The sequence below is a fragment of the Leguminivora glycinivorella genome, chromosome 4 (assembly GCF_023078275.1).
Source record: "Leguminivora glycinivorella isolate SPB_JAAS2020 chromosome 4, LegGlyc_1.1, whole genome shotgun sequence".
NCBI lineage: Eukaryota > Metazoa > Arthropoda > Insecta > Lepidoptera > Tortricidae > Leguminivora > Leguminivora glycinivorella.
The window spans coordinates 14,720,750-14,746,594 of record NC_062974.1 but is presented as its reverse complement, the minus strand read 5'-3'; the positions used below and the strand labels follow the sequence as shown (position 1 = coordinate 14,746,594).

The 25,845-nt window shown below is 39.7% G+C and overlaps 1 protein-coding gene across 1 annotated transcript; it reads left to right on the top strand.

The window, feature by feature from the left end:
* Positions 1 to 1,130: 1,130 nt before the first annotated feature.
* On the top strand, positions 1,131 to 24,097 carry LOC125225507 (zinc finger protein on ecdysone puffs-like). The gene is made up of 13 exons (XM_048129256.1): positions 1,131 to 1,286; positions 2,357 to 2,602; positions 9,105 to 9,179; positions 10,113 to 10,447; positions 10,830 to 10,941; positions 11,069 to 11,227; positions 11,557 to 11,886; positions 12,038 to 12,161; positions 12,251 to 12,354; positions 20,382 to 20,568; positions 21,848 to 21,967; positions 23,152 to 23,254; positions 23,608 to 24,097. Exons 2-13 carry the CDS (start codon positions 2,357 to 2,359, stop codon positions 23,723 to 23,725), a joined length of 2,013 nt encoding a protein of 670 aa, XP_047985213.1. The 5' UTR covers positions 1,131 to 1,286; the 3' UTR covers positions 23,726 to 24,097.
* Positions 24,098 to 25,845: the final 1,748 nt, after the last annotated feature.

Below are 25,845 nucleotides of genomic sequence, written 5' to 3'. Positions count from 1 at the left end.
AAATTTTTTTAAGATTATGTATTTTTAAGACTGTCTGTGGGAAGCCTTAGGCTCCCCACAGACAGTCTTAAAAATTCATAATCTTAAAAAAAACTTGTATGCAATCTGACAGTTCAGACTGACACTGTCTTGTCACTGACAGTTTGAACTGTCAGATTGCATACAAGTTTTTTTTAAGATTATGAATTTTTAAGACTGTCTGTGGGGAGCCTTAGAGTGGTGCAAAGTTGCAAAATTTAGCCCGTAGCATTACTAAGGCGCCAGAGACAGAAAGCGATATCGACGGAGCCCCGCTTATTACAGAAACTGCACAGAATAGGAGCCTTCGGCCGTTTGAAGATACCCAACGAACCTAACCTATACCTATATAAAAGTCGTCATTTTGTATCCTAGACCGTTTGCGAGACACGCGTTAATTTTATTAAAGTGCTAGTGCCATTTACTAATCTTAGAACCCTAATATCTCAGTAAATATTAATGGAGAAGAAAAAGTTTATATAACAAAACATCCTTATTTAAACGTGTTCTATATGATTTATCAATATTAACATAGGTTATATTGGTAAAAAAATCATCGTAAATTTATTAAGTCTCTGGCGCCTTAGTAAATACTATGGGAAAATTCGCAACTTCGTACTGCTCTAACTCCTAAATAAGTAGGTTTTTCAAACAACTTCATTCTATAAAAGATGCTTATTTTAATGCAATCTTTCATGTTTTTAAATTACAAACACTCAAAAATAATAAACACGGGCGCGCCATCTGTCGCAGCTGTGGTGCTTTACTCAGGCCACACGCTACAACCATACCGAGCGCATCGATCAGCCGCTTAGTTCCTACGCGCGCCAATAGATGGCGCTTTCGCTATATTGGGAAACGGGACAATGACGTCATCTTTTTCGTGCATGCTGCCCGTAGTAACGAGTTATTAGACGTTATCACGTCAAAAGATTTGTATGCAAACTGACACTGACAAATCTGTCAGTGTCAGTTTACATACAAATCTTTTCTAGATTATGAATTTTTAAGACTGTCTGTGGTGTGCCTATTTCTTTTCTGACAAATCGGTAGATATGATCACTCCGTACGGACTGGCCCTAACTTCCAAGCACTGGCAGAGGCAACACTGAATGACGTGACACAGGAAAAAAGAAAAAGACGCCGGGTCGGTGATGGCGACTTTTCCGCAGAGTTAACCAATTTAACCATTGAATTTTGTGTTACAAACCGGCGGTGGAAAGTCCAACTTTGCTGATTTGGGACAAGTTTAAAAGTTCTTTAAAAATGTATGTATTTTGAAACATTTGTCTTAAGTTCTTGCTAATCGTACTCGTAAGACTATCTTCTTGACGCCATTTTATAACCATATCTCTTCATAAAGAATGATAAATGCTTAAAATGCTTTTATCGTGTTATTATCATCATTCATCAATATTAAAGTATTCTTCCTAAATTTTGTAATTACCTACGGAACATCAAAAAGTATGTTGTCTGTTATCGTACGTATTGACTATTGTAGTCTAGAAAACGTGTCACCGTCTCATGGCCGCTGTACACATATGGCCAACGGTTCCACCAGCCCTTTGTGATGGCCCCTGTACACACATGGCCAACGGTTCCACCAAACCCCTTGGCCAAGTGTGTAGAGGGCTACTTGGCCGTAAGTTGGCAGTTGGCGCTTGCGCTTGCCGGCCAACCGATTGGTGTCGGTTTTTTGTCCACACATCATGGCCGCTGTACACATATGGCCAACGGTTCCACCAGCCCTTTGTGAAACCCCTTGGCCAAGATAAGAGCCGCTGTTTACACATTGGCGAACCAATCACTTGGCATTGGCTCTTCATGAAAGATGGACGTGGAATAGAAAAGTCTAGGAAATTCTAGCTCATAGACGTTGTCAGAAAAATTTGATTAAAAAATAATAACCCCATAGTAAAATTAAATTATTTGAAATATTAACAATTTTTTGAATATTCTGATAAGAACATTTATCTTTTTTAGGAAATACATTAAACATTTGCAAGGTTATTTTATTTCCTAAAATCTACACAATTATTGGCATAGATAAACTTATTATTTTCGTAAATATTTCACTACTGTCCTCTCTGACGGCTGACGACCAACTGAATGAAGCGCCAACGTGTAAACGCAGTTGGCCATTGGCGCCAAGATCCTTTGATGTGTGGACAAAAAACCGACACCAATCGGTTGGCCGGCAAGCGCAAGCGCCAACTGCCAACTTACGGCCAAGTAGCCCTCTACACGCTTGGCCAAGGGGGTTGGTGAAACTGTTGGCCATATGTGTACAGGGGCCATCATAATGATATACTTTATGTAGTTATTTATTGATGGGCAGATGTCATCTCGAGGTCGCGGATACGGAGGATACAGTGGGCGGGGCAGCTACAGCGGTCGAGCAAGCAGTGGATACCGTGGGTCATACCGCGGAAGCGGAGGCCGTGGCTCGTACGAGAGTCGCGGCGGACGTGGCGGCAGCTACTCCTCCTATAACAATGAGTCTCGATACAGCAGCAGCGGTGGCAATAGATACGCCACCAGCAGGGATAGGATTGAAGATTCCTACAAAAAGTCGTATAGATCCGTAAGTTACTTATTGATACAGTTGTCTAGGTCATTTCTAATCATTTTATTTCGAACCAGAATTCTTAGGGAAGAGAAATATTTTTGTATTAAATATCATGACAAATATATTGCTGCTATGAATTTATGGTAAATAATTCAAATACCATACAGAAGAGTGTTCCTACTTAAGTGCAAGTTTGTTAACACATTTAAATTTTCATTATAGGAAAAACTAAGTTAATGGCTATTTTATGGAGTAATAAAGTTTCATAAAATGTACATCAGTTTTTTACGGTACAGGGTGTCCACTTTCTGGAAAGTCAGGGAAGCTCATAGTGGTCATGGAAAGTCAGGGAAATGATTTGGAGGTCAGGGAAAAAATTGGCACCAAGAAAAAAAATCAAAAAGTATTTAAAAAATAATATTATTATTATTTCCTTTATTTATTTTTCTTCTTAGGTTAAGCTTTTTATAATATGAATATAAAAGTAAAATACAAAAACACATACAAAACAATATAAAAAATATATAAACACATATATATATTATTATTCAATTATAGGCGAGCAGCTATTCAGCTGATGAGCCTATGTCACACAGTGTCTCATGATTTATAGTTAGCGAAGTCATGTCACTATCTTATTATTTAAAAGCCACTTGTCTAGTCTGTTTTTAAACACATTCACTGAGGGAGCAGTAACAACACTATCCGGTAAACTGTTCCAAGCCGCTACAACACAATTGGATAGGGAATGATATGCAGCTTTAGTAGTAGTAGGAGTGCGAATCAGTTTTAGGCTGTGACCTCGGGTCTCGCGGCTGGTACTTCTCATAGCGACTACTTCGTGAATGTCTGGGAGGTTGTAACAGTGGGTAACAATCTTGAAACATTCGATAAGGTCTCCTCTCGCTCTCCTGTCCTTAAGCGTGGGCAGCTTCAGTATACTTAGCCTTTCCTCGTAAGGTAGGCGTCTCAGCTGGAAAAGCATCTTGGTGGCTCTTCGCTGCACACTCTCTAAAAGGTCAATGTCTTTGACAAAGTATGGATTCCATACTTGGAATGCATATTCAAGCAAGGGTTGTACATATGTTTTGTATATTTTCCTAAAAACGTCCACAGATATGCATTGAAACAACCTTTTTATAACATACAAGAACAAGTTTGCCTTTTTACTACATTGTTTATGTGCTCACCCCATTTTAAGTCGCTGGTAACTCTCACGCCAAGATCCTTTTGAGATGCCACTGCAGCAATTAATATGATAAATAATATATCGGGGCAAAATCTAGTAATAATATATATTAAATAATAATCTTGGGTTGGCCACATCTATGAAAACAAAGATGGATTCCCAGTAGTGATTTTAAGGCAACTTAGAATTGTCTCTTTAGACTTTTTATGACAAATATAGTACCTGGCCTCCATCCCAGTGATTGCTAATGCGGCGGTGGCCCAAAATCGTAAATGCGGAATTATTTCGATTTTTTTACATTGCGTGCTCCACCCACATATTCACAACATTCATAAGGTAGGTGATTTTGCTAAGGCGACATGAAAACGACAAAGACAAAGTTACGTCGCTGTCCAAATTCTAAGTACTTATCCGATCCCACAATCCAAAGCGGAGTTCCTCATAAAGCCAATGGCCCAAAACGTCACATAAGGTTTGCGCGTTGACACAATTAAAAATGTCGCACGCGCCGCTCCGCCGCCCGCGCGCCCCCCGCGCGTGCGGCCGCCTCCCCCCTCACGTCGAGCTCTCGTCAGCGGGCATATGCTGATGTAGCCGCCCTAGCCGGTCAACGCAACGCCGCGGCGAACCGGGTCAGCGCACCTGCAAAGGTGTGTGAAGAACGGGCTCCAATCAAGGAGAAGTCCTCCCGTGCCGATGTGGATAAGGAGGGGTTCACACTGGTGCAAAGGAAGAGCAAGGCGCGTAGGGCGCCTCGTAAGACTCTGTGTGGTACCGCGGAGCCGATTACTTCTGGTCTGCGAGTTGCTACACCGAGTAAAGCGCTCTACGTGTCGCGCTTGCATTACTCCGCCGGGGCTGATGAGGTGGTGGAGTACGTTCGCCGGAAGACTGGCTACACGCTGAGGGTGCAACAGCTGCAGTCGCGCCATTACGTGCACTTCACTTCATTTGTTGTGCGCGTGCCGTGCACGCTGCAGGACACCATCGCGAGCGCAGACTTCTGGCCGAAGGGTGTGGTATTTCGGCGGTTCCGGGGCAACCTGCCGAATCCTACGCCGAGTCAGACGACGCAACGGAGCCACGCTGTTACGTCGTCGCCCAAATCTAATGTTTAATTTGTTTATATTTTGTATGTCTTTTGTATTATTTTTTTTGTAAGTCTTGTTTTGTATTTTGTAGTTTCACAGTGCCTTGGTGTAAACTGTAATGCTGTGTTACTTTTTGATTAAATAAATAAATAAATAAATAATAAATAATAAGGCGCAATTTTGTATTAGTCAAAGGAGCATAGGAGGATAATAAGCTCGACAATGGGCATCCCTTTTTGGGTTTTTTCTTTAAGACATAAAAAACAGTTTTTTGGCAACCCTTAGCAAAAGTGGTAAAAATGTCACCATAGAATGAAAATTTGATCAGGGAAATTATCTTAAATGGTCTGGAAAGTCAGGGAAAATTCAGGGATTTTTTTTGGGTTTAGTAGTGGACACCCTGCGGTAGTTTAGTAGAAACAAAACAAACACATCGCATATGTCCAGGAGTACCTTTACCTAGGCCACAGAATATATAATAGTACAAGTACAGAAGGCCCACTGCTTTGATGTTTCCGAAATGCCGCCTTTTTAAATACCTACAACATTCTTACAAAGAAACGAGCCGCACGTGCGCGGCGTCCGGTGATAGGGTTACCAATGGATCCAAACGAATTAATACTCACATTAAATGTTATATTATTATATTCAAGTCTTGAGTACTTTCTAGGTATATACGCTGTATTTATATATTTTTGTTCAAGGTTCCAACATCACAAGCCTTATTGAACTTTTCCGTGGGACTTAATCAGTAGTAGATCTGTATAAGAATGTCTTTTGGTATTTATTTTATTCAATATCTTATACTTTTAAACGAGCAATTCTTGTATATTTATTTATTTATAAATTTATTTATTTATATATACCGACGATCTCGGAAACCGCTCTAACAATTTTGCTGAAATTTGTTATGTGGGGGTTTTCGGGGGTGAAAAATCGATCTAGCGTAGCCTTAGATCCTGGAAAACGCGAATTTTCGAGTTTTCATGAGTTTTTCTTTCGCGTTAGTAAACGTAAAATATGGTCGTTAATTTCGCCGCGCGCGCATCGATTCCGCTTAGCTCAGTCGTACGAGGTCGGTCTAATGTACGCAGATAGATCGTAGGTGTCAGGGTTTCGAATCCCGGCCAGAAATTAAGTTTTTGTTTTTTGTCTTTTTTTTGTTTTTGTATTTATAAGAGTTTTTTTTTATCTAAAGACGTGATATATTAAAATAGAACCGAGCGAAGCTCGGTCGCCCAGATATTGTCTATTTAACTAAGTATTATTAGCCATTCCACCCGCGGACATCGCTTAAAAAACCTCGCGACGTAAAGTAACAATAGAAAGTGCGAACGTGCATTCCGTGAGAATGTGCGCCACCCCTGAGTAGGCCGCGAACTCGCGGCCGCCAGGATATACTTGTAGCGCGGCGATAGGATCGCGGAGTGAGCCGCCCCTGCCTAGGCCAAATAGCCTCTTTCCAGGCGCGACAAGACAAAGAGGTCCAAAGACGCACTGAAAAAGGCCTGGAAGAGTTATTGGTCAATGAAACACCTAATGAAGGGAGACCTACCTATGTCACTCAAACGTAGGCTCATGGACATGTGCGTACTTCCAGTTCTCACCTACGGTGCTCAGACCTGGTCTTTGACGAAAGCTCAGAAGTTCAAACTCGGGGTTTGCCAGAGAGCTATGGAGCGCAGCATATTAGGTGTAAAATTAAGGGATCGGATCCGGAACATCACGCTGCGCTCTAAGACTCAAATAATGGACGTAGCTCGGAAAGCTGCTAAGTTGAAATGGGACTGGGCTGGTCATGTCTGCCGAATGCCGGACGATTTGTGGGCTAAGATAACCACGAAGTGGGAGCCCCACGAGTCAAACCGGGGATCCGGCGGACCACATCGGCGAAGGCGGGATAACCTCGACTCATTTTTGAGTGGTTGGTCAGACATAGCACTTAACAGAGATGAATGGAAAAAGAGGGGGGAGGCCTTTGCCCAGCAGTGGGACACAGCAGGCTCCTAATAATAATAATAAGCCCCCAGGGCAGCTTGTGGCGAGCTGAATGGGAAGTGGCGTCCCTTGGGTCCCATGCCCCCGAAGTCGATCAGATCCCTCCCCCTCCCGCTTGCCTTCATTGGCCGGCCGGAGTGAACACTGAGCAGGGGTCGCAGGACTCTCACCTCTGGCTTGCCTTAACCGGCCGTCCAGAGTGGGGTGCCAGAGCTATATGCTTGCAGGGTGGAAGTGAAATATGCATAAGACGCGAGTTGGCACAGTGGCTGTTTCGTACAGACTGGGTAGAAAGCGGCGCACACCTCTCCACACCCTGAGCCGCTCAGGCTATGTTGTGCCCTTGTCGCTCCGTGCGAGCGCCGTTTTCGGGGACCCATATAGTGAGTTGGCGAGTCACCACCTGCCTATTTTGTCATGTTTTGTAACATATGAGTAAGGCAGGTGCCATAGAATAGCACCGACGAATTCACTAGCAACTCAACATAATAGCCCGGTTTCTTTTTGTACCTTTAGGTATCTTACAATAGTTCTACACTAACCGGGGCTTGTCCTTGGGTGCATTATATAGTGCGGACAGGGATAATCGCTGGTTTGTGTCATCCCAAAAGGGCCTCTGCGCTGTTGGCTTCGGCCCCACGTATGCCTTATCCGGGACCCCATGGTCCCGAGATCAAACATAATAAAATAATTCTCGAAAATGGTCGTGCCACGCTCTATTGGGATCGATCTATTATCACTGACAGGACTATTGTAGCCACCTGACATTGTGATAATAGATCGACTGCAGTTCTCGTTGACATCACCATCCCCCATGATGAGAATCTCGTGAAAGCCGAGAAGGACAAGTCCAGTAAGTACCTAGACTTGGCTCACGAGATAACCGCCATGTGGGATGTTGAATCAACGATCATTGTTCCGATAGTCGTTTCAGCGAACGGTCTCATAGCGAAGAGTCTCGACTCGACCAACATCTTAAGAGACTCTCGCTAGGTGGCTGGATCAAGGGCCAGATGCAGAAGGCGGTGATCTTGGACACAGCGCGGATAGTCCGACGGTTCCTCTCTCTGCAGCCCTAACCACCGGCAGCTTGGGCCCTGCCCCGCTGCTGGCGGCACCCTAGGCACAGTATAAGGATATATCAGTAGTTAATCTCCGGCAGCGGCGGCGCGGTCGTTACTACTGCGCAAGGTCACGCAGGGTTGTACCTGTGCTACTGTCCTACTCGTAGTAACTGTGTATGGCGCTATGCTAGTACCAACGCTCTTTCTACCTTTTTATCTAATAAAGATTCAAGTACGTATTTGTTTCTTAAATACTGACGAAATCATATTTACATAAAATGTTTGAATAGATGTTTGCACAATATTTAAGTAGGTACCAAACTTTCGAGCTAGATAGATCGCAGCATCTACCTAAATGTCGTTACAGATAAATCCTTATTGATTTTAATGTGTCATTCTAGCTTTAAATCTCACTTTTACGCCATTTACGTAAGCAATAATGTACCTAACACTGCAAAAATATAACAACCACTTACTTTTCTGGGTGTCTAGGAATTCTAAGAATGACATTTCCGCATTTTGAGAACTTTCCATACACCCATAAACACTACAGTAACGAAAATATGTCTTCGGTGCTGACGTCATTTTCTCCCGAACTCAACACGTCAACACAGCGCGCAAACGCGGCCCCGACTGTTCAGCCCAATAATCACCAGTTTCGCATGTTTTCGCCGCATGCGAGGGGTGGGAGGGGGACACACCGCGCGGCGTGAAGTTTGTAAGAAGAGTTATTACTGGTTTTATACTGTGCCCTAGGTTAGGTTTTTTATAATGTGTTTATATATTTTGTATTGTTTTGTATGTGGTTTTGTATTTTACTTTTATAATCATATTATAAAACCTAGCCTAAGAATTAAAATGAATAAAGAGGAATAATAATAATAAAACAAAGTTCAGTTTTTTAAACAACTAAGAATGTTAAGTATACCAATAAATATCTTATAAAATAAAAGTAAATATTGGATTGTCTATTTTTGCCAAATTGTGTGAATCAAAAGACAACAGTTCTAGTTCTGTAAACAAGGTCCTGCACTGCCTGTTGCTGCACTTGTAGAAATTGAATCACCCACCCAATTAAGTGGTTGTAACTTCTATAGTTGATCACTAATCCCTCCATATGTTAATATTTCTTCCCTGTATCATTCAGTATCCTAACTTTGAAATACTATTTACAGGAGTCATCTGGATATTCCAATCGTGATTATGGTGGCCGATCTGGATCACCTGAACGTAAAAGGATAAGAATGGAGGTTTGTATACTGATAAATATTGAATTCTAAAGGTAGCAGTCTTATATTGATGACTGATAAAAAAAATATGAATGAGGAGCAGACCAAACGTAAACCATGGATGTCAAACTATAATGGAGAATTTGATAAGATATTCAGGCAATAAAGAATACAATGAAATTGAGTATCTGATGCATTATAGTATGATGTTAACATATTGACTATCACTAAGCCATGAATGAAGTCAGAAAATGATTATGATGTTGGCTTGCTTTTTGCCTAGTACTTTACTCTTGATGGTTTTTACTTGGAAATAGTCTAATGATTGCATACAATTACAGAATATGCAGATGAGAATGTCAAAAATTACTGAAGGAGATAGTGTTGACTAAATATTTACCCAATTGTAAGAGAATGAACCGATGAGAATGTTACACATGTTATAGGAAATTGATATCTTCAACACAATCCAATTAAACAATACAATATTTCAGCACATTTGAGAATGATGTGGTCAGTTTGAGCTTATCCAACAAATGATGCAGGAAATCTATTTATTTCAACAATTGAACCATTTTGTCACATCTTCCAAAATCTGCCCGTCATGCTGTCAAGCATCTATCTACCCATGATTTGAAGGGATGGAAAAATATACTGCGTATCCCATTTCGCCATATAGAGCAATACAAATCCAATGACACAGATATTCAAGGTGCAAGCTAGCCCGTCGAGCGCTGACAGTCGACACCATGAGCCGCCAAACACTCCACGGGCTAGTGGCAGCGCACAGGGTAACCCATTTAATTCTCTATTTGCAGAAATTTACTGTAGAGAAAACAAAACAAGAGACGCTTTATGCAAAAGATAAAAACGTGTATCTCATTCGTGTGCCTTAATTTAATACCATTTGGTTTTGTAAGACGTGTGGCGAAAAATAGAGAGAATTGTGTACAGGGGTCCGGCGATAGACGTAGCCACGAAGGCGGCGGACACTATGGCGGGTCTTACAGCGGTAGACAAGAGATGTACAGCGAGCGGCGCACGTTCAGTGGCGAGGACAGGAGGCGCTCGCCCAGCCGAGAGTACCGCAAGGCGAGCGCGATGGGCCCGCCGCGCGAGCCCTTGCGCTCGGCGCCGCGCATGCGCGCCACGCGCCGCTCCTTCCGCGGCCGCACGCTGCGCTCGCGCGCCGTCTACCGCGGCGCCCCGCGCTCGCGCCCCTCCTTTAGGCGATTCGAAACCAGACCGCTGGGTTACACCCGCGCGTTCAGATCTATCAAGGGCCGAAGGTAATATCATCCCCCGACTATGCTTTCGTTATTTTTGGTTTACTGAACTATCTTTATATTATTTGTTGGAATGAAAAACTGACTGAACCACGCCTCGATGGATGTGAGGGCTGTGAATTAATGGATACGATGTGTTGGAGAAAACCTTCCACAGATTGGGAACGGACACGGTATCTATGAGGCCCATCTATGCCTAGGTTTGCAGGATTAAGAACTTAGATATATTGAGAGGATTATAAGTTGCAGAAAAAGGTGTCAAGGTAACTCTAAAAGACTGGTATAGAAATAAAATGCAAAGTTTAGTACTTGTATACACTTGATATAATACATATAATCCATAAAGTAATACATATAATTATTACATCGAATTACACTTTAACAGTTCTGTGAAGTCTAAGGAAGATGAAGCCTCTTCAACTGAAGAAGACTGGGATGCCGATGATAAGGACGAAGCCATCGAGGAGAAAAAGGAATCCAAGATCAAGTCACCCAAGGTCGGTACCATTACTCTTATCGGACGGCTCTTGCGTAACTTATTCAATTAACTCTTAGGTTAACCATTGAAATCCATTAGTCGGCAACATGTTTACATGAAATATATGATATGTTAAATGATACCAGCCGGAAGACGAGGTGGACGGGTCGGACGGGGAAGCCGGGGAGGCGGGCGAGGACGGCGACACGGACAAGGAGCCCGAGCTGCCCGAGGCGGAGCCGCGCAAGCGCCCCTACGTGCACCTGCTCTGCGTGCACTGCAAGGACAAATCTGCCACTTTCGGTGTAAGTCTACAACATATTCTTAAACTTTTCGCCGAAGACACTGATGAGCGCAGCCACAGCCCAAAATCGACCTTCATGCATTCCGACATGGTTCGGTTAAAATGTTGATCGGTTAGTAAAGGGTTAAAAGTCGGACCGGCTCAAATTTTCAATTTTATGATTTGAGTGTCTTTAACAAATCATTTTAAATTTCTAACAACGAATCCTTGTCAATGTAACAATAAGTAGGTCCATTTTAGTAGTAAATTAAAGCCCATTTTTTTTACATTGTACAGACTGCTTCGACCATTTGATGAAGTAAGTTTATACAGAGCGCACTCGTTGTTTAGGGGTACGCCAAGCACCTGATGTCGAGCAAGCACCGCGCGGCCATGAGCGCGGTGGCGCGGCGGCACAAGATGCAGCTGCTGCGCATGCGCGTGGCGCAGCGCGAGGCGCAGCGCCAGCTCGAGGCCACAGCCGGCGCGGACCTGGCGGCGCACACCACGTTCTGCCTCGTGTGCCGCCTCAACCACCGCACCACGCGCCTGGCGCACAACCAGAGCGACACGCACCGCGCCATGAAGCGCTTCCTCATGCCCTTCTGCCGCGTGTGCCGCATCTCCTTCCGCTCGCCCATGATCTACGAGCACCACATCTGCTCCCTAGACCATCTCAAGGTGACGCTTCTATATCCCTGTCGATTTTCATCTTACTTCTTTGCCTGGTAGCGTCCGAGTAAAGTGTCCGACATAATCCCAAACAATACAATAGTTACACCTGACCCTCTCCTGTGTAACCTTCGATTAATAGAAAACATATTTGATACAGAAAAAGGCGAACCGAACTACTCGCCGAGCCAGCCCAAAGGAGGCCCAGGAGGGCAGTGGCGATGAAGGCATGGATGTCGATTTGGATAACTTTATGACTCTCGACTCTGTTGGTGATGTTGATGGTTAGTAAAAAAATACTGATATTAAAAAAAAATATATATATATATATATATATAATTTTCTGTTTTTAACTGTGTTTTACCATCCTCAGAGGTGGAAGATGAAGACTCTGGAGCTGAGAAGAAAGAAAATGAGGCTCCCAAGAAGCCCAAGGTGGAAATCAACATTGGCAGTGACCACATCAAAAAGTTGGAGGTGAGTCTAAAATAACATTTCATATCCATCTTATTTCATTCTTCTACAATTTTATGAGTACCAAATTTATTTTATATCTATATTGTAATTATGGTGCTCCCACACCACTGTCTGTTATACATGTTATATATTGTCCCAGAGCTGTAAGAACCTCTTTTTGACATATATGATAGCGTCCACTAAACGTAAACTCGCGCAACCTCATGAAATTTTAAATAAAATCCTGTAATAATATTTAAAAAAATCAAGTACTTAAAAACAATATTCCACTTACTTTAATTAATCTAACACATGTTACATTTTTGCGGATCTTCGTTATATTCGTATTTTACGATATTAATTTATCACGCAGGATTTACTTATTATGTCATTTATCATTCATTTTTATTTTTAAACTACTGCTGTTGCAGAGTCTGTCATTTCAGTAAGTTGATAGAAATCGTATATTTGTTTAAGCGCCTCCTTGTACATAGGGCCTAATCGATTCAACCAATTCGAAATTAATCGTTAGATTTGGCAAACGATATGTCTTAGCCACATCGCAACAAACTTCAAAACAAATGTGTCAAAAATGTGAACTTACAAATCTGGGACCAAGCCTCCCTAATAACAAAGCTTGTGAAATGCATATACTCATCCTTGACTTCTTTATGAATTAGATAATGTATTGAAAAGGGATGGATATATGCTAGTTATTTCTCTTTATGGTAGGTGGTCAGTAGGTTCTTGTTTTGCTAGGGATGTTACTTTGTCGATTCGATTATCGATAAAATACACACTTATGTTTTCACCTTAAAAATAATATAAACTTGATACATATAAAAGTAACGAAAACATACAATATCTATTATAAATATTTCATTAGGATTATTATGGCTTTTTGACTATGAAAATCACATATTCATACTGTATTCTTGGCTAACCAATCTAACCATACCTACGGATTGCAAATAAATGGTTTATTTATGTACTTAATACCTACATAACCGTTCATTTTCTTCTCTTACTAAGGCCCATATCACATTATCATATATATTTCATCATAGATGTATATGTCTCCCTTCTTCTTTAACGCGAAGAAAAAGGACGGCATGTTGTCTGTGATCATGTGATTTTTATGATAGTGCAATATCGCCAATATCGGCCTAAACAGTATGTGTAAAAAATACGAGTATATGAGAAATCAATACATTCTTCTCTTCTCTTTACGCAAATACCTAAGTAAAATACTTTTATTTAGCATCTATCTCATGTGAAGTCCACCACTCAGAAAATCTACTTACCTCATTAATATCTTCTCTACCAAATGGAAAATAAAACAAACGTAGTATGTAGGTGACATAATTTATTATTTCAATAGTTTCAACTATTTTTAGTTTCTTTTAATCATCTATGAGAATATCTGGAAAAAAACCGGCCAAGAGCGTGTCGAGCCACGCTCAGTGTAGGGTTCCGTAGTTTTTCTCAAAAACTACTGAACCTATCAAGTTCAAAACATTTTCCTAGAAAGTCTTTGTAAAGTTCTACTTTTGTGATTTTTTTCATATTTTTTAAACATATGGTTCAAAAGTTAGAGGGGGGGGACGCACTTTTTTTTCCTTTAGGAGCGATTATTTCCGAAAATATTAATATTATCAAAAAACGATCTTAGTAAACCCCCATTCATTTTTAAATACCTATTCAACAATATATCACACGTTGGGGTTGGAATGAAAAAAAATAGCCAGCCCCAACTTTACATGTAGGGGGGGTACCCTAATAAAACATTTTTTTTTCCATTTTTTATTTTTGCACTTTGTTGGCGTGATTGATATTATATACATATTGGTACCAAATTTCAGCTTCCTAGTGCTTACGGTTACTGAGATTATCCGCGGACGGACGGACGGACGGACGGACAGACAGACATGGCGAAACTATAAGGGTTCCTAGTTGACTACTGAACCCTAAAAACTAAAAAATATTAATGGTTGAGTTCGCTAGACCTGCATTACCAGGTCCGTGATGCCTACCAATAAACATTCATGTCCTTTTTATTGGGGTCAGCGCCGGCCCGTGAACTCGATCAGGGTAGAGCGAGTTTGAGTTTCGGCGCCCCTTGGTAAGGTTTCACTACACGTAGGAAAATAAATCGCGAGCGTAGCGAGCGCGAAATTTTCATAGTAATGCCGTAATTTGAAGATTAACGTAATACAGAATCCATGGATTTCATCATACAGATACAGAGTACGAAAAGGACAAATGGTTGGACTTTCGTAGTCGCACCCTAGTATAGTTACGTGTGGCTGAACGTGGATATCATATTTAAATACATAAAATAACAAACAAAATGGAGCACTGTAGTGGCTAAGTCAGGAAAGCAGATTCGAGTTTTTTCCTAAGTAACTAAAAGGGAACATATTAATAGTAAGCGCGAGCGAAGCGAGCGCGATTTTTTTTACTCGATTTATTAAGACTCAACCCGCCAGCGGGGAATCCGCGAACTTTCCAGCTTTTATTTTCTGCAGAGCCGCGGTCTTTGACATATTTTGGGGTATTTTGACTTCACAGGGCGCCTATGTTCCCGACTATTCGGCCTTATATTTCGCCATCACTATTATTTTTATAATACCCTTGATAATACTAAGAGTTAATTAAGAGATTAACTGCGGACTCGATCGTCACCGTCGAGATGCCCATTTCGTTAGTTTGCCACTAAGTGATCTTAGTGTTTTGAAGTTCGCTCACCATCTGCTGTGACTCACAAAATTGCGCCTCTCTGAAACGTTTTGCGCCTTTGGCTTTACGAGGAACTCCGCTTTGGACTATCGGGTAGACTCATATTTTTGCATTTGGATAGCGACGTAACTTTGTCGTTCGCCGCACAACAATGTGGTTCGTCAAGGGCTAGAATCCTCCTTTTACGGCGCCCTAGTAACAGCGCCCTTATGAATGTTGGTATATGTTGGCAATGTGGTGCAACTTTCCACTTAATCTGAATTACGAATCTAGATTTTCAATAGTGGATTCATTCCCGACTCCTCTCGCCATTTTGTGATGTGTGCGCGCCCACGCAACGTATATTTTTTTTGTATGAATTTTTCCATTCTCGATTTTGGCGCCCCCTTACCATGTGGCGCCTAGAGCGGCCGCTCCACTCGCTCTACCCTTAATCCGGCCCTGATGAATGAATGTCGATAGGGTTATTATCCCTGACGTCGATAAAAATTACACAATTTATACCCTATTCAACCTTACTTGTCCAATATAGTAAACAAACGAAACGTCAAATATGGCCAAAGACAATTACTAGTGATCGGAAGTGTCGATAAAATGATGTATTAACGATTTTCAATTTTACGTCACACAATATCTATGTTAAAACCAAAATTTAATTCGTTTTCGTCACATTGCAAATGTCAAAAATCAATCCTGTGAAAAAGGCTAGTTCAGTATTTATTTTATAGTACTTACCTAGCATTAATATTAATACAACAACAAATATCAAAATATAGGTACTGATAGTTAAATATTTATTGTAAAGGAAGGGTAGGAAATAAAACGTTTTAACACACTTTTATTGGTCGACCTGTATGTAACTATGTAATGGAGTGAAGGTAACTAATTCAATCATCTTCCAAGGATCGTAGGGTAATTGAAAATGGCAGCTGAATGTAGTTCTGATGACAATACAATAATATGGTACTATCGAACTAATCTGATGATGGAGCCGGAAGATATGAACTGGAACTTCATATTGGAACATCTTATCATAGTTGTTGAATTTCTTAGAGAAGTCTTGAAATGAACTTGATCAGGATTAGGTTTTTAGTTTAATTGCGCGTTTTTTTTAAAGTATAATTTATTGTCTAGACATCGCTCGGTTCAGCAGGAGCTCAGGGTGTTAGGGATGGGGTGGGAGGAGGTTGCCCAGACTGCCCAAGACTGGAGTAAATGGAGAAATATGATTCGAGCCCTACACCCCACAGAGGGTAACAGAATGTAAAGAAAAGAAGAATTTATTTTTAAATATAAATGTTTATTCATCGCTATCACTAGTTGTCTCGCTTTCGCTTTCTTCAGAAACATGGATAACAAAGCTCGGGGTTGGTACTACCAATGCTTCGTCAAGTATTCCGTCGAGCTTCATCATTTTATCCTCTTCTTTTATTATATTTTACTGTTCTGAACTTAAATGCATGATGTTCTTATAAAAAATACCAAAGTCACTATAAGTGTGCCGTTCAGATTTGAGGAGTTCCGTTCTGACCATCATCAGCAGTTCCACTGCACCAAATGTCACTATTCTGGACGTAAGTGCATGCTGTTCTTATAAAAATACCTAAGTCACTATAATCGTGTCGTTCAGATTTGAGGAGTTCCGTTCTGACCATCATCAGCAGTCTGCTGCACAAAATGTCACTGAGTACGTAAATACATGCTGTTCCTTAAAAAACACAAAAATTACCATATGTATGCCTTTCAGATTTGAGGAGTTCCCTCGATTTCTCCAGGATTCCATCATCAGAACTGGGTCCTGAGAAAAATGGGACCAATCTGTATGCATATACATTCAATCAAAATCGAGATATCGTGGACCAGAAAAAAAAAACATACAGACGAATTGAGAACCGTCCTTCCTTGAGAGATTTGAGGCGGCGGTTAATAAAATACAGACGAATAGAGAACCACCTTCTTTTGAGAGATTTGAGGCGGCGGTTAAAAAATTGACACGAAACTGAATACAGAACCTCCTCCTTCTACGCAAAGAAGTCGGTTAAAAAATCTGATAAATTATTGTAGTTAATATCAACGCATTTTTTCCAAGCTATACAAACTCAAACGTTCATAACGATAAGTTGTCATCCCAACATTACGACTCATTGACAATCTAGACTTCATAATGTCAGGAGTTTTTGATGTCATTCGTTCGTAATTACAATTATTGATGAAAATCGTTTTAGAAATGCTATTTTTCAGTGGTTTTTTGATTGATTTCAATACTTTGTGAGTAGAGATTTGAGGCGGCGGTTAATAAAATACAGACGAATAGAGAACCACCTTCTTTTGAGAGATTTGAGGCGGCGGTTAAAAAATTGACACGAAACTGAATACAGAACCTCCTCCTTCTACGCAAAGAAGTCGGTTAAAAATCTGATAAATTATTGTAGTTAATATCAACGCATTTTTTCCAAGCTATACAAACTCAAACGTTCATAACGATAAGTTGTCATCCCAACATTACGACTCATAGACAATCTAGACTTCATAATGTCAGGAGTTTTTGATGCCATTCGTTCGTAATTACAATTATTGATGAAAATCGTTTTAGAAATGCTATTTTTCAGTGGTTTTTTGATTGATTTCAATACTTTGTGAGTAGAGATTTGAGGCGGCGGTTAATAAAATACAGACGAATAGAGAACCACCTTCTTTTGAGAGATTTGAGGCGGCGGTTAAAAAATTGACACGAAACTGAATACAGAACCTCCTCCTTCTACGCAAAGAAGTCGGTTAAAAATCTGATAAATTATTGTAGTTAAGACGCTACGATACCCCTCATTTCTCCATACAAACGCTCTCGCCTGTTTCCTCTCTGGTTTTTGAAGCTAGATCAATGGTTTTTTCAACACAGACTTTTATTATCAATATCTGTGTCGGACCGTTTTGCTTTTTTTGATATTTTTGTTTTAAAAGGAATTAGAACCTCTCAAAGTTGGCCAAAACGGCTTAATTGAATTTGCCAGAAAGAAAGGCGTGGTATTCAAAACTGAGATCAATTATCCAAAAAAACGAAACGGTCCGACACAGATAATTTCCTTGTCATTCTGATTTCCAAATTTCGTAACGATTGGTTAAGTTTTGGAGGAGGAAACAGTCGAGAGCGGAACCTCGATTTTTGCCGTTTTTACGCGGGATTTCGCGCCTGAGCTGCAGTTGTCCCTATCGCACCAAATTTAGGGGCGGGGCTAAGTTTTTATATACGGACACTGAAATAAAGTGATGGGAAATACTCGACATCTAATGTCGATAATCGAATACGATTTTGTAAAGAAAATATCTCCTAGATACATACTATCAATTGTGTCGCTTAGTTTCAAACCTGGGTACTTAAATCCATTCTGCTTTAAGATTGAATATATAAAAAATATATATTAACCTTGTAGCAGAATGGATTTATCCAGGTTTGAAGTTAAGCGACACAATTACGCTTAATTCGGTATGTAAGAAATATCTTATTTTTTGTTAAGTTACTGATGGGCCTTATTTCATACATGCAGCAATTTGGGAAAAGTGCACCTACTTAATGCACAATTGCACATGGACCCTATTTTTTGGCCCATTTACACTTATCTAATTATAAAATGTACATAGCATTTCGAGACTTAACCGGGCCTTATTTGTATGTAGATTACAGATGCCCTTAGTTGGTAGATGAAATGAGTGTTATATACGTTTTAATTCTATGGTAACAGAAATGCTGATATGTAAGTATAAATAAGTTTTAAATAATAAAAATATCAAAAGTATATACGTTTAAGTACCGATACCTAGGTTTAAATTTAGCTGGCAAATTAGTTAAGCATTTTTATGTTTGGGTTTGTTCTGAGCTAAGCCTTGTATTTCTACTGCTAGATAGGTAATATGTATACATACAACCCTAGACAATTAGAAATATAAGTGCATATGTATAAAGGCTTTCCATCTGAAAAAGGTCCTTATGATTCATATGCAATAAGATTTTGTTTGGCAGATTTTTTGTTAGAATTCTGCTAAAAAGTTCTAATTACCTACGCTCTTGGAACATAGTCTGGTGTCTGGTAAAGTATAATAGATACCAAATTGCCCTAGGTAAAAATAATGAATAAGATTCACATAAACTTTTGGTAGGTACTGTCAACCAATTATGTAGAATCCTAGGCCACCCAGAACCCTGTCGTATTGACACCGTGCTTTATTTGCTATAAAAGTCAGTTTGATTTTTACTGTGAAAGGGGTCTACAGTGGCCTAGGACCTAGGATTCAGATTGGTTGATTGTACGTACATAATCCAAATCTCTTTGACATCGAAAAGGTTGTGGCTTTTTACATACCGAATAACTTTATTTCTTTTAAGATAAGGTGTACTCGGGTAATTCTGAACGTAATTTATTACTATGGAATCACGGGTGATTATCATTTGAATTTTGGAATTATCCGATTAACGGCATTACCCGAATACCTACACCTTAACGACATTATGTATAAGATAAGGAATTGTATTTACAATACTTAAAACATTACAAATTTGCATTTTTGTCAAATCAGTACACTTAGTATACTTCCTGGAGTCCTAAAACAATACGCATCAGAACTCCGAAACTAGAGAAATATAAAAGAGCACTGGTGCGCGAGTTGGTACTTGCGCCGCCGCGCGGACGCGTCTGTGTGCGTGCGCCGCGCGCACGCACACAGGGCCTCTCTGTGGGTGCCGCCCCCGTCAGCGCGACGGCGATAGAGACCTAAAAATCTCAAATTTGAATTCGTGCTTCGGTATCGTATCCTCTTAATATCAACGCATTTTTTCCAAGCTATACAAACTCAAACGTTCATAACGATAAGTTGTCATCCCAACATTACGACTCATAGACAATCTAGACTTCATAATGTCAGGAGTTTTTGATGCCATTCGTTCGTAATTACAATTATTGATGAAAATCGTTTTAGAAATGCTATTTTTCAGTGGTTTTTTGATTGATTTCAATACTTTGTGAGTTTATTTAAGTGTATAATAACATTTTAGTGATGGTTAATGTGTAATTCCAGAGAAAAGTGAGATAATGTTTTCTAGCAGTGTTTGTTTACTATATTGGACAAGTAAGCCTGAATAGGGTTTACATAACATATTATAGTTCCTCGGAATGCTGAAGTAGGATGACATGAATTACGAAACAACTTACGCTATTTATTTACTTTGTTTATTCGGTAAATATTCGGCAATGTAACCGAAGAGTTGCCGAATATCGAATATTTAGCGATCTCTAATTGTAACTATTGTTGTTGTGCAGGTGTGGTGGTGCGAGCTGTGCCGCGTGTACCTGCCGCGCGCGGAGCCGGGCGGCGCCGAGGAGGCGGAGACGCTGCGGCGCCACTGCCGCCTGCGCAACCATCTCGGCCGCTACGTGCAGCACCGCGACACGCGCACGCTGCGCAAGCACGCCGAGCGCATCCACCGCCAACTGCACCAGCAGCGAGGTACTGCACCGACGACTACCACTACCCCGCCGAATACACGAGGACGAGAAAGACTAAGGGCCAGTTGCACCAACCACATTTGACACACACATCATCACATGATTTGGTGCAACCGGCCCTTAGGTTCGGTTGCACCAAATCGTCTGTCACCGTTAAAGCGTTCGTTAAATTTTATTGTATGGGAAGTTCCATAGACATCCTGCGTGACGATGATGTGTTTGTCAAACATGGTTGATGCAACTGGCCCTAAAGGAGCAACATTACAGGGGCGCCAGATATGAAATCGAGTAGCTTGCTTGAAGGTTGATCATATTAAAAACCGGCCAAGAGCGTGTCGGGCCACGCTCAGTGTAGGGTTCCGTAGTTTTCTGTATTTTTCTCAAAAACTACTGAACCTATCAAGTTCAAAACAATTTTCCTAGAAAGTCTTTATAAAGTTCTACTTTTGTGATTTTTTTCATATTTTTTAACACATGGTTCAAAAGTTAGAGGGGGGGGGGGGACGCACTTTTTTTTGCTTTAGGAGCGAATATTTCCGAAAATATTAATATTATCAAAAAACAATCTTAGCAAACCCTTATTCATTTTTTAATACCTATCCAACAATATATCACACGTTGGGGTTGGAATGAAAAAAAATATCAGCCCCCACTTTACATGTAGGGGGGGTACCCTAATAAAACATTTTTTTTCCATTTTTTATTATTGCACTTTGTTGGCGTGATTGAGATACATATTGGTACCAAATTTCAGCTTTCTAGTGCTAACGGTTACTGAGATTATCCGCGGACGGACGGACGGACGGACAGACAGACATGGCGAAACTATAAGGGTTCCTAGTTGACTACGGAACCCTAAAAATGTATTATGATATTTATGATCTGAAAGATACTTAGCAGAATGGATTTACCAAAGTTTGCAATTAAGCGACACAATTAAGAGCGTGCGACTTTCGATCCGGAGGTCGCGGGTTCGAACCCGGCTCTTACCAATGAGTTTTTCTGAACTTATGTGCGTAATGCCATTTGACATTTGCAAGTCTTTTTTCGGTGAAGGAAAACATCTTGAGGAAACCGGACTAATTCCAATAGGCCTAGTTACCCTTCGCGTTGGAAGGTCGGATGGCAGTCGCTTTCGTAAAACTAGTGCCTACGCCAAATCATAGGATTAGTTGTCAAAGCGGACCCCAGGCTCCCATGAGCCGCGGCAAATGCCTGGATAACGTAAGGAGGGATGATGATTTATGGTTTCAAGTAACATTATCTATTTTATTTTTTAGCTGAGGAAAACAAAGACGCTAATGAAGAGGATGCTGCTGAGAAAGTCAAAGTCGAGAAAACTGAACCGGTTGAAGAAAAGAAAAAGATTGAAAATGGTGATTCTGCTAATGCTGCTTCAGGTACTATTTCTTAATAATATTAAGAAATAGTGTAATAATTAAAAGTCTTAATAAAGACAATGATTTAATTTCATGAAATGAGAACATGCTATAAGAGCTTTAGTGAATTTATTTACAAGTTTATAAATACGAGGGACGTTCAAAAAGTAATGAGAATGGATATGTTCCTGTATCTTGATTTAATTTTTCTTAACTTGTCCATGTAGCAGTACTCATTAAAGTGAAATTGCATAATTCAAATTTTTACTACTTTCATTTGTTTTTCTTTGATATGTAAATAATTGACACAAGGTGGGGGATGAAAATTTTCAAGTAAAATAAGAGCATGTTTTCATGAATATTTGACATGTCGTGAGTTCATTTCTGACATGAATATCAAAAATAATCATACTTTAAATTAAAGCTGGGTTTATCCTTTGTTAGTAACATCAATAAAAAAAGTTCGTATAGATACATTTTCAAACGGTATGGTATCCAAAAAAACTCTAGGTGCTGTTTTGGGTCATGTTCACGATTTTTACAGATTATCACGAAAATTGAGAATATAGATTGGAAATAAAATTACGTTAGTATTAAAGAAGAACATACAATCATTTTAATATTAAAAAAATGATTAGTTACAATAAGAACATTTTAAACAAACAAATAATAATGTTTTTGGCCTTCAAAATGACAGTCGACAGGGCCGAACCCTCAAATTGCCGAGGGTGCTGCTCAAGTTAGTGTATTTAAAGCTACAAGTGACATACCTAATATTGAAGGTAATATAAGGATCATTAATATTTTATACCCGACCTTTAAATAAAATTGTAAAATAATCGCTACTCTGAAGTATAATGAAGTGAAGTGCTTACTGACATGGTATTTAGACTATCGTTAAGATTTTAATTTTTAAAGGGGGCAAAAAAATAATAATTGAAAACATTAAATATGTAAATAAATCACAAAAGAGTTACTTTTAATTATAAAAATATAAGGATACTTACATTCTTATGTTTTAATACTCATTATCATTACTTATTGAACGCCCCTCGTAAATTCCAACTATAGTATAACATGCTTCAATGACCTTGGGGATACACAGTTGTTAAACATACATATTTGAAATTATTTTATGATAGTTGTTGTTTCATCTAATTGCTGTAAATTGTTATATTTCCGCTAACCTCTGCGTTTTTATAAAGGAGAAGACAAATTGTGGGCTGACGTGGACAAAGACATTGGAGACCTACTGCGCGAAGTCCGCCCCACCAACGAGGGCAGCGACGACGACGAAGATCTTGGGAGGTAGACTAGTGTTCCAATAATTATGTTTAAACTTTTCATCACTGCTCCCGCCAATAATATCGCACAATTGAAACAAATTGTCATAGACATAGGGGTAGAAGCAGTAAAATTTTACCTATTCATTCACAAAGTCATATATTTTTCGGCTGTGGAAAATATTGCAATCTTGATTCTTGACTGACTTTGTAATGTCTATGATAACTTTTTTGTTTGTGAATAAAATGCAGTTAAATGATTAAGATTAACTGGCCTTAGTTATAAGCTCTTTCGATAACCCTTTGTAATTTTCATATATCACTGTCAGTAATTATAATTCAGCATTTAAATTTTGATTTTAATTATTTTATGAACAGGTATGACAAATTCAGGAAGAGCGATAAGAAAGGCATAGCCGATGGAGAAGAAGCAGAGACCAATGACGTAGCAGAGAATCTTGAGAAACCTAATAATGAGGTTATGACCCCAGCCTAACCATTTCGATTGCACAAGTTATCATACATGAAATTTAAACGATTAGTTATAAGTGACGATATGACAAGCATTCCGAATTCCCTTGTCATTTACTGTTTAGCAGTGAAACTTAAAGGCACTGTATTACTATGTATTCAAGTTAGAAGTATTCTAACCGTAATGTTATTGCAGTCTGCTTTGATTAGATTAAGTAGTATTTTAGTTCTTAGTGTTGAATAAGGTAAAATATAGGCTTTATTATAGTAATAAAATTAGATTTTTTGTTTTCCCCTCACTAGCTCGGAAACGTGTTTTGTCCTTTAATACTAGCGAGTAAAAACGCATTTTATCCACTAGTGGGTAAAGTAATTTGACCTTGAATAAAGTCAAATTAACTGCTTTAAAATTGATAAAAGTAGGTGAATCTAGTAATAAAGATGATTTACCACCTGTGGAACTACTGGAAGCAGTGATAAACGCATTTTTCGCGTTGTAGTTTCCTCGCTATAGTGAGGGGAAAAGTTTTGTGTTACACTCGGGTGCAAATGTATTTTACTTCTCGTGTGTTAAAAAACTCGCAAGTTCAAGATTCTATTCTCGAACCACTCGCTTCGCTCGTGGTTCAACTATAGAATCCTTTCACTTGCTCGTTTTTCAATTCCACACTCGGCGTTAAAATACAACTTTGCCCCCTTGTATAACAAATAACTATTATTTACACAGATGTCTATAAATTTACCTTCAAGTATATACTGAAGAAATTGGTAACACAAATTATTAAAAAGTTAATTGCCTAGGTTTACCTACCTTTTTCGCAATGCTTTCAAAAACCTTCGTGACCCATAATGTAACTGGATTATTGTATTTGATTGTGAAATAAATGTATTTCTATGTCTTGCGCATTTTATTTTTAATGTAGTTTGTACAGAAGAAATGGTCGTCAGGTCAATATAGCAGGTATGCAAACTTGAAAACATGTAGTTTGTACAGAAGAAATGGTCGTCAGGTCAATATAGCAGGTATGCAAACTTGAAAACATGTAGTTTGTACAGAAGAAATGGTCGTCAGGTCAATATAGCAGGTATGCAAACTTGAAAACATGTAGTTTGTACAGAAGAAAATTGTCGTCAGGTCAATATAGCAGGTATGCAAACTTGAAAACTACACAAATACTAATTAATGAGTAAAAAGTAGGGTCTGCCAGCAGTGGCGAAAACCATAATAAGGGTCCTTCCGAACCAACACATATTACAAGTTGCAACCATAGAGTATATTGAATAGTATGGTATAGAGTTATCAGTCAAGATTTTCGAATGCAGCGCCATCTATTATTAAGTTACGACAACTTTTCATGTGACTTTCCAGCCTAAAGGTTCCTTTTAGAACATAAAGCATGTGGACCCTTTAAACATGGAACGCCACATTTTTATGGCGGGAATTTTAATTAGGTCATTCTTCAAACAGTTACATTAATACATTTTTGAACGCTAATCTTTTTGCCAAAAAAATGTAAATTTTCTCGAACCTTAATTAAGTCCGTTTTCACATTATCCGATCCGATATCGGATGTCGGAAGTATTTCAATGGAAAAAATCTAAGATGGCGCCTGTAATGTATGAGATATCGGTCCGACATCCGATATCGGATCGGATAATGTGAAAACGCACTAAGTCTCTGGCGCCTTAGTAAATACTATGGGAAAATTCGCAACTTCGTACTGCTCTAACTCCTAAATAAGTAGGTTTTTCAAACAACTTCATTCTATAAAAGATGCTTATTTTAATGCAATCTTTCATGTTTTTAAATTACAAACACTCAAAAATAATAAATGAAAATTTTTAACAAAAATTTTCTGTCCTAAAATCGGGCCCCTTATGCTTATACCCATCGATCTAAACTACCTAGATGCACCATCACGGCTTAAGCTAGGAACATACTACGCGGACGTCCGTCGTAAAACGACCGCGACCGCGACCTATCAGTGTGCACGGAACAAAACATCCAATCCAGAGAGCCAGATTTCGATCGGACGTCCGTGCGCTCAAGGCCACGTCCGCGTCCGTCGACCGATAGTTTGCACGGTTATGTGTATTTCCATTGTCCAGATTCCCGTCCGCGGTCGATTTACGACGGACGTCCGC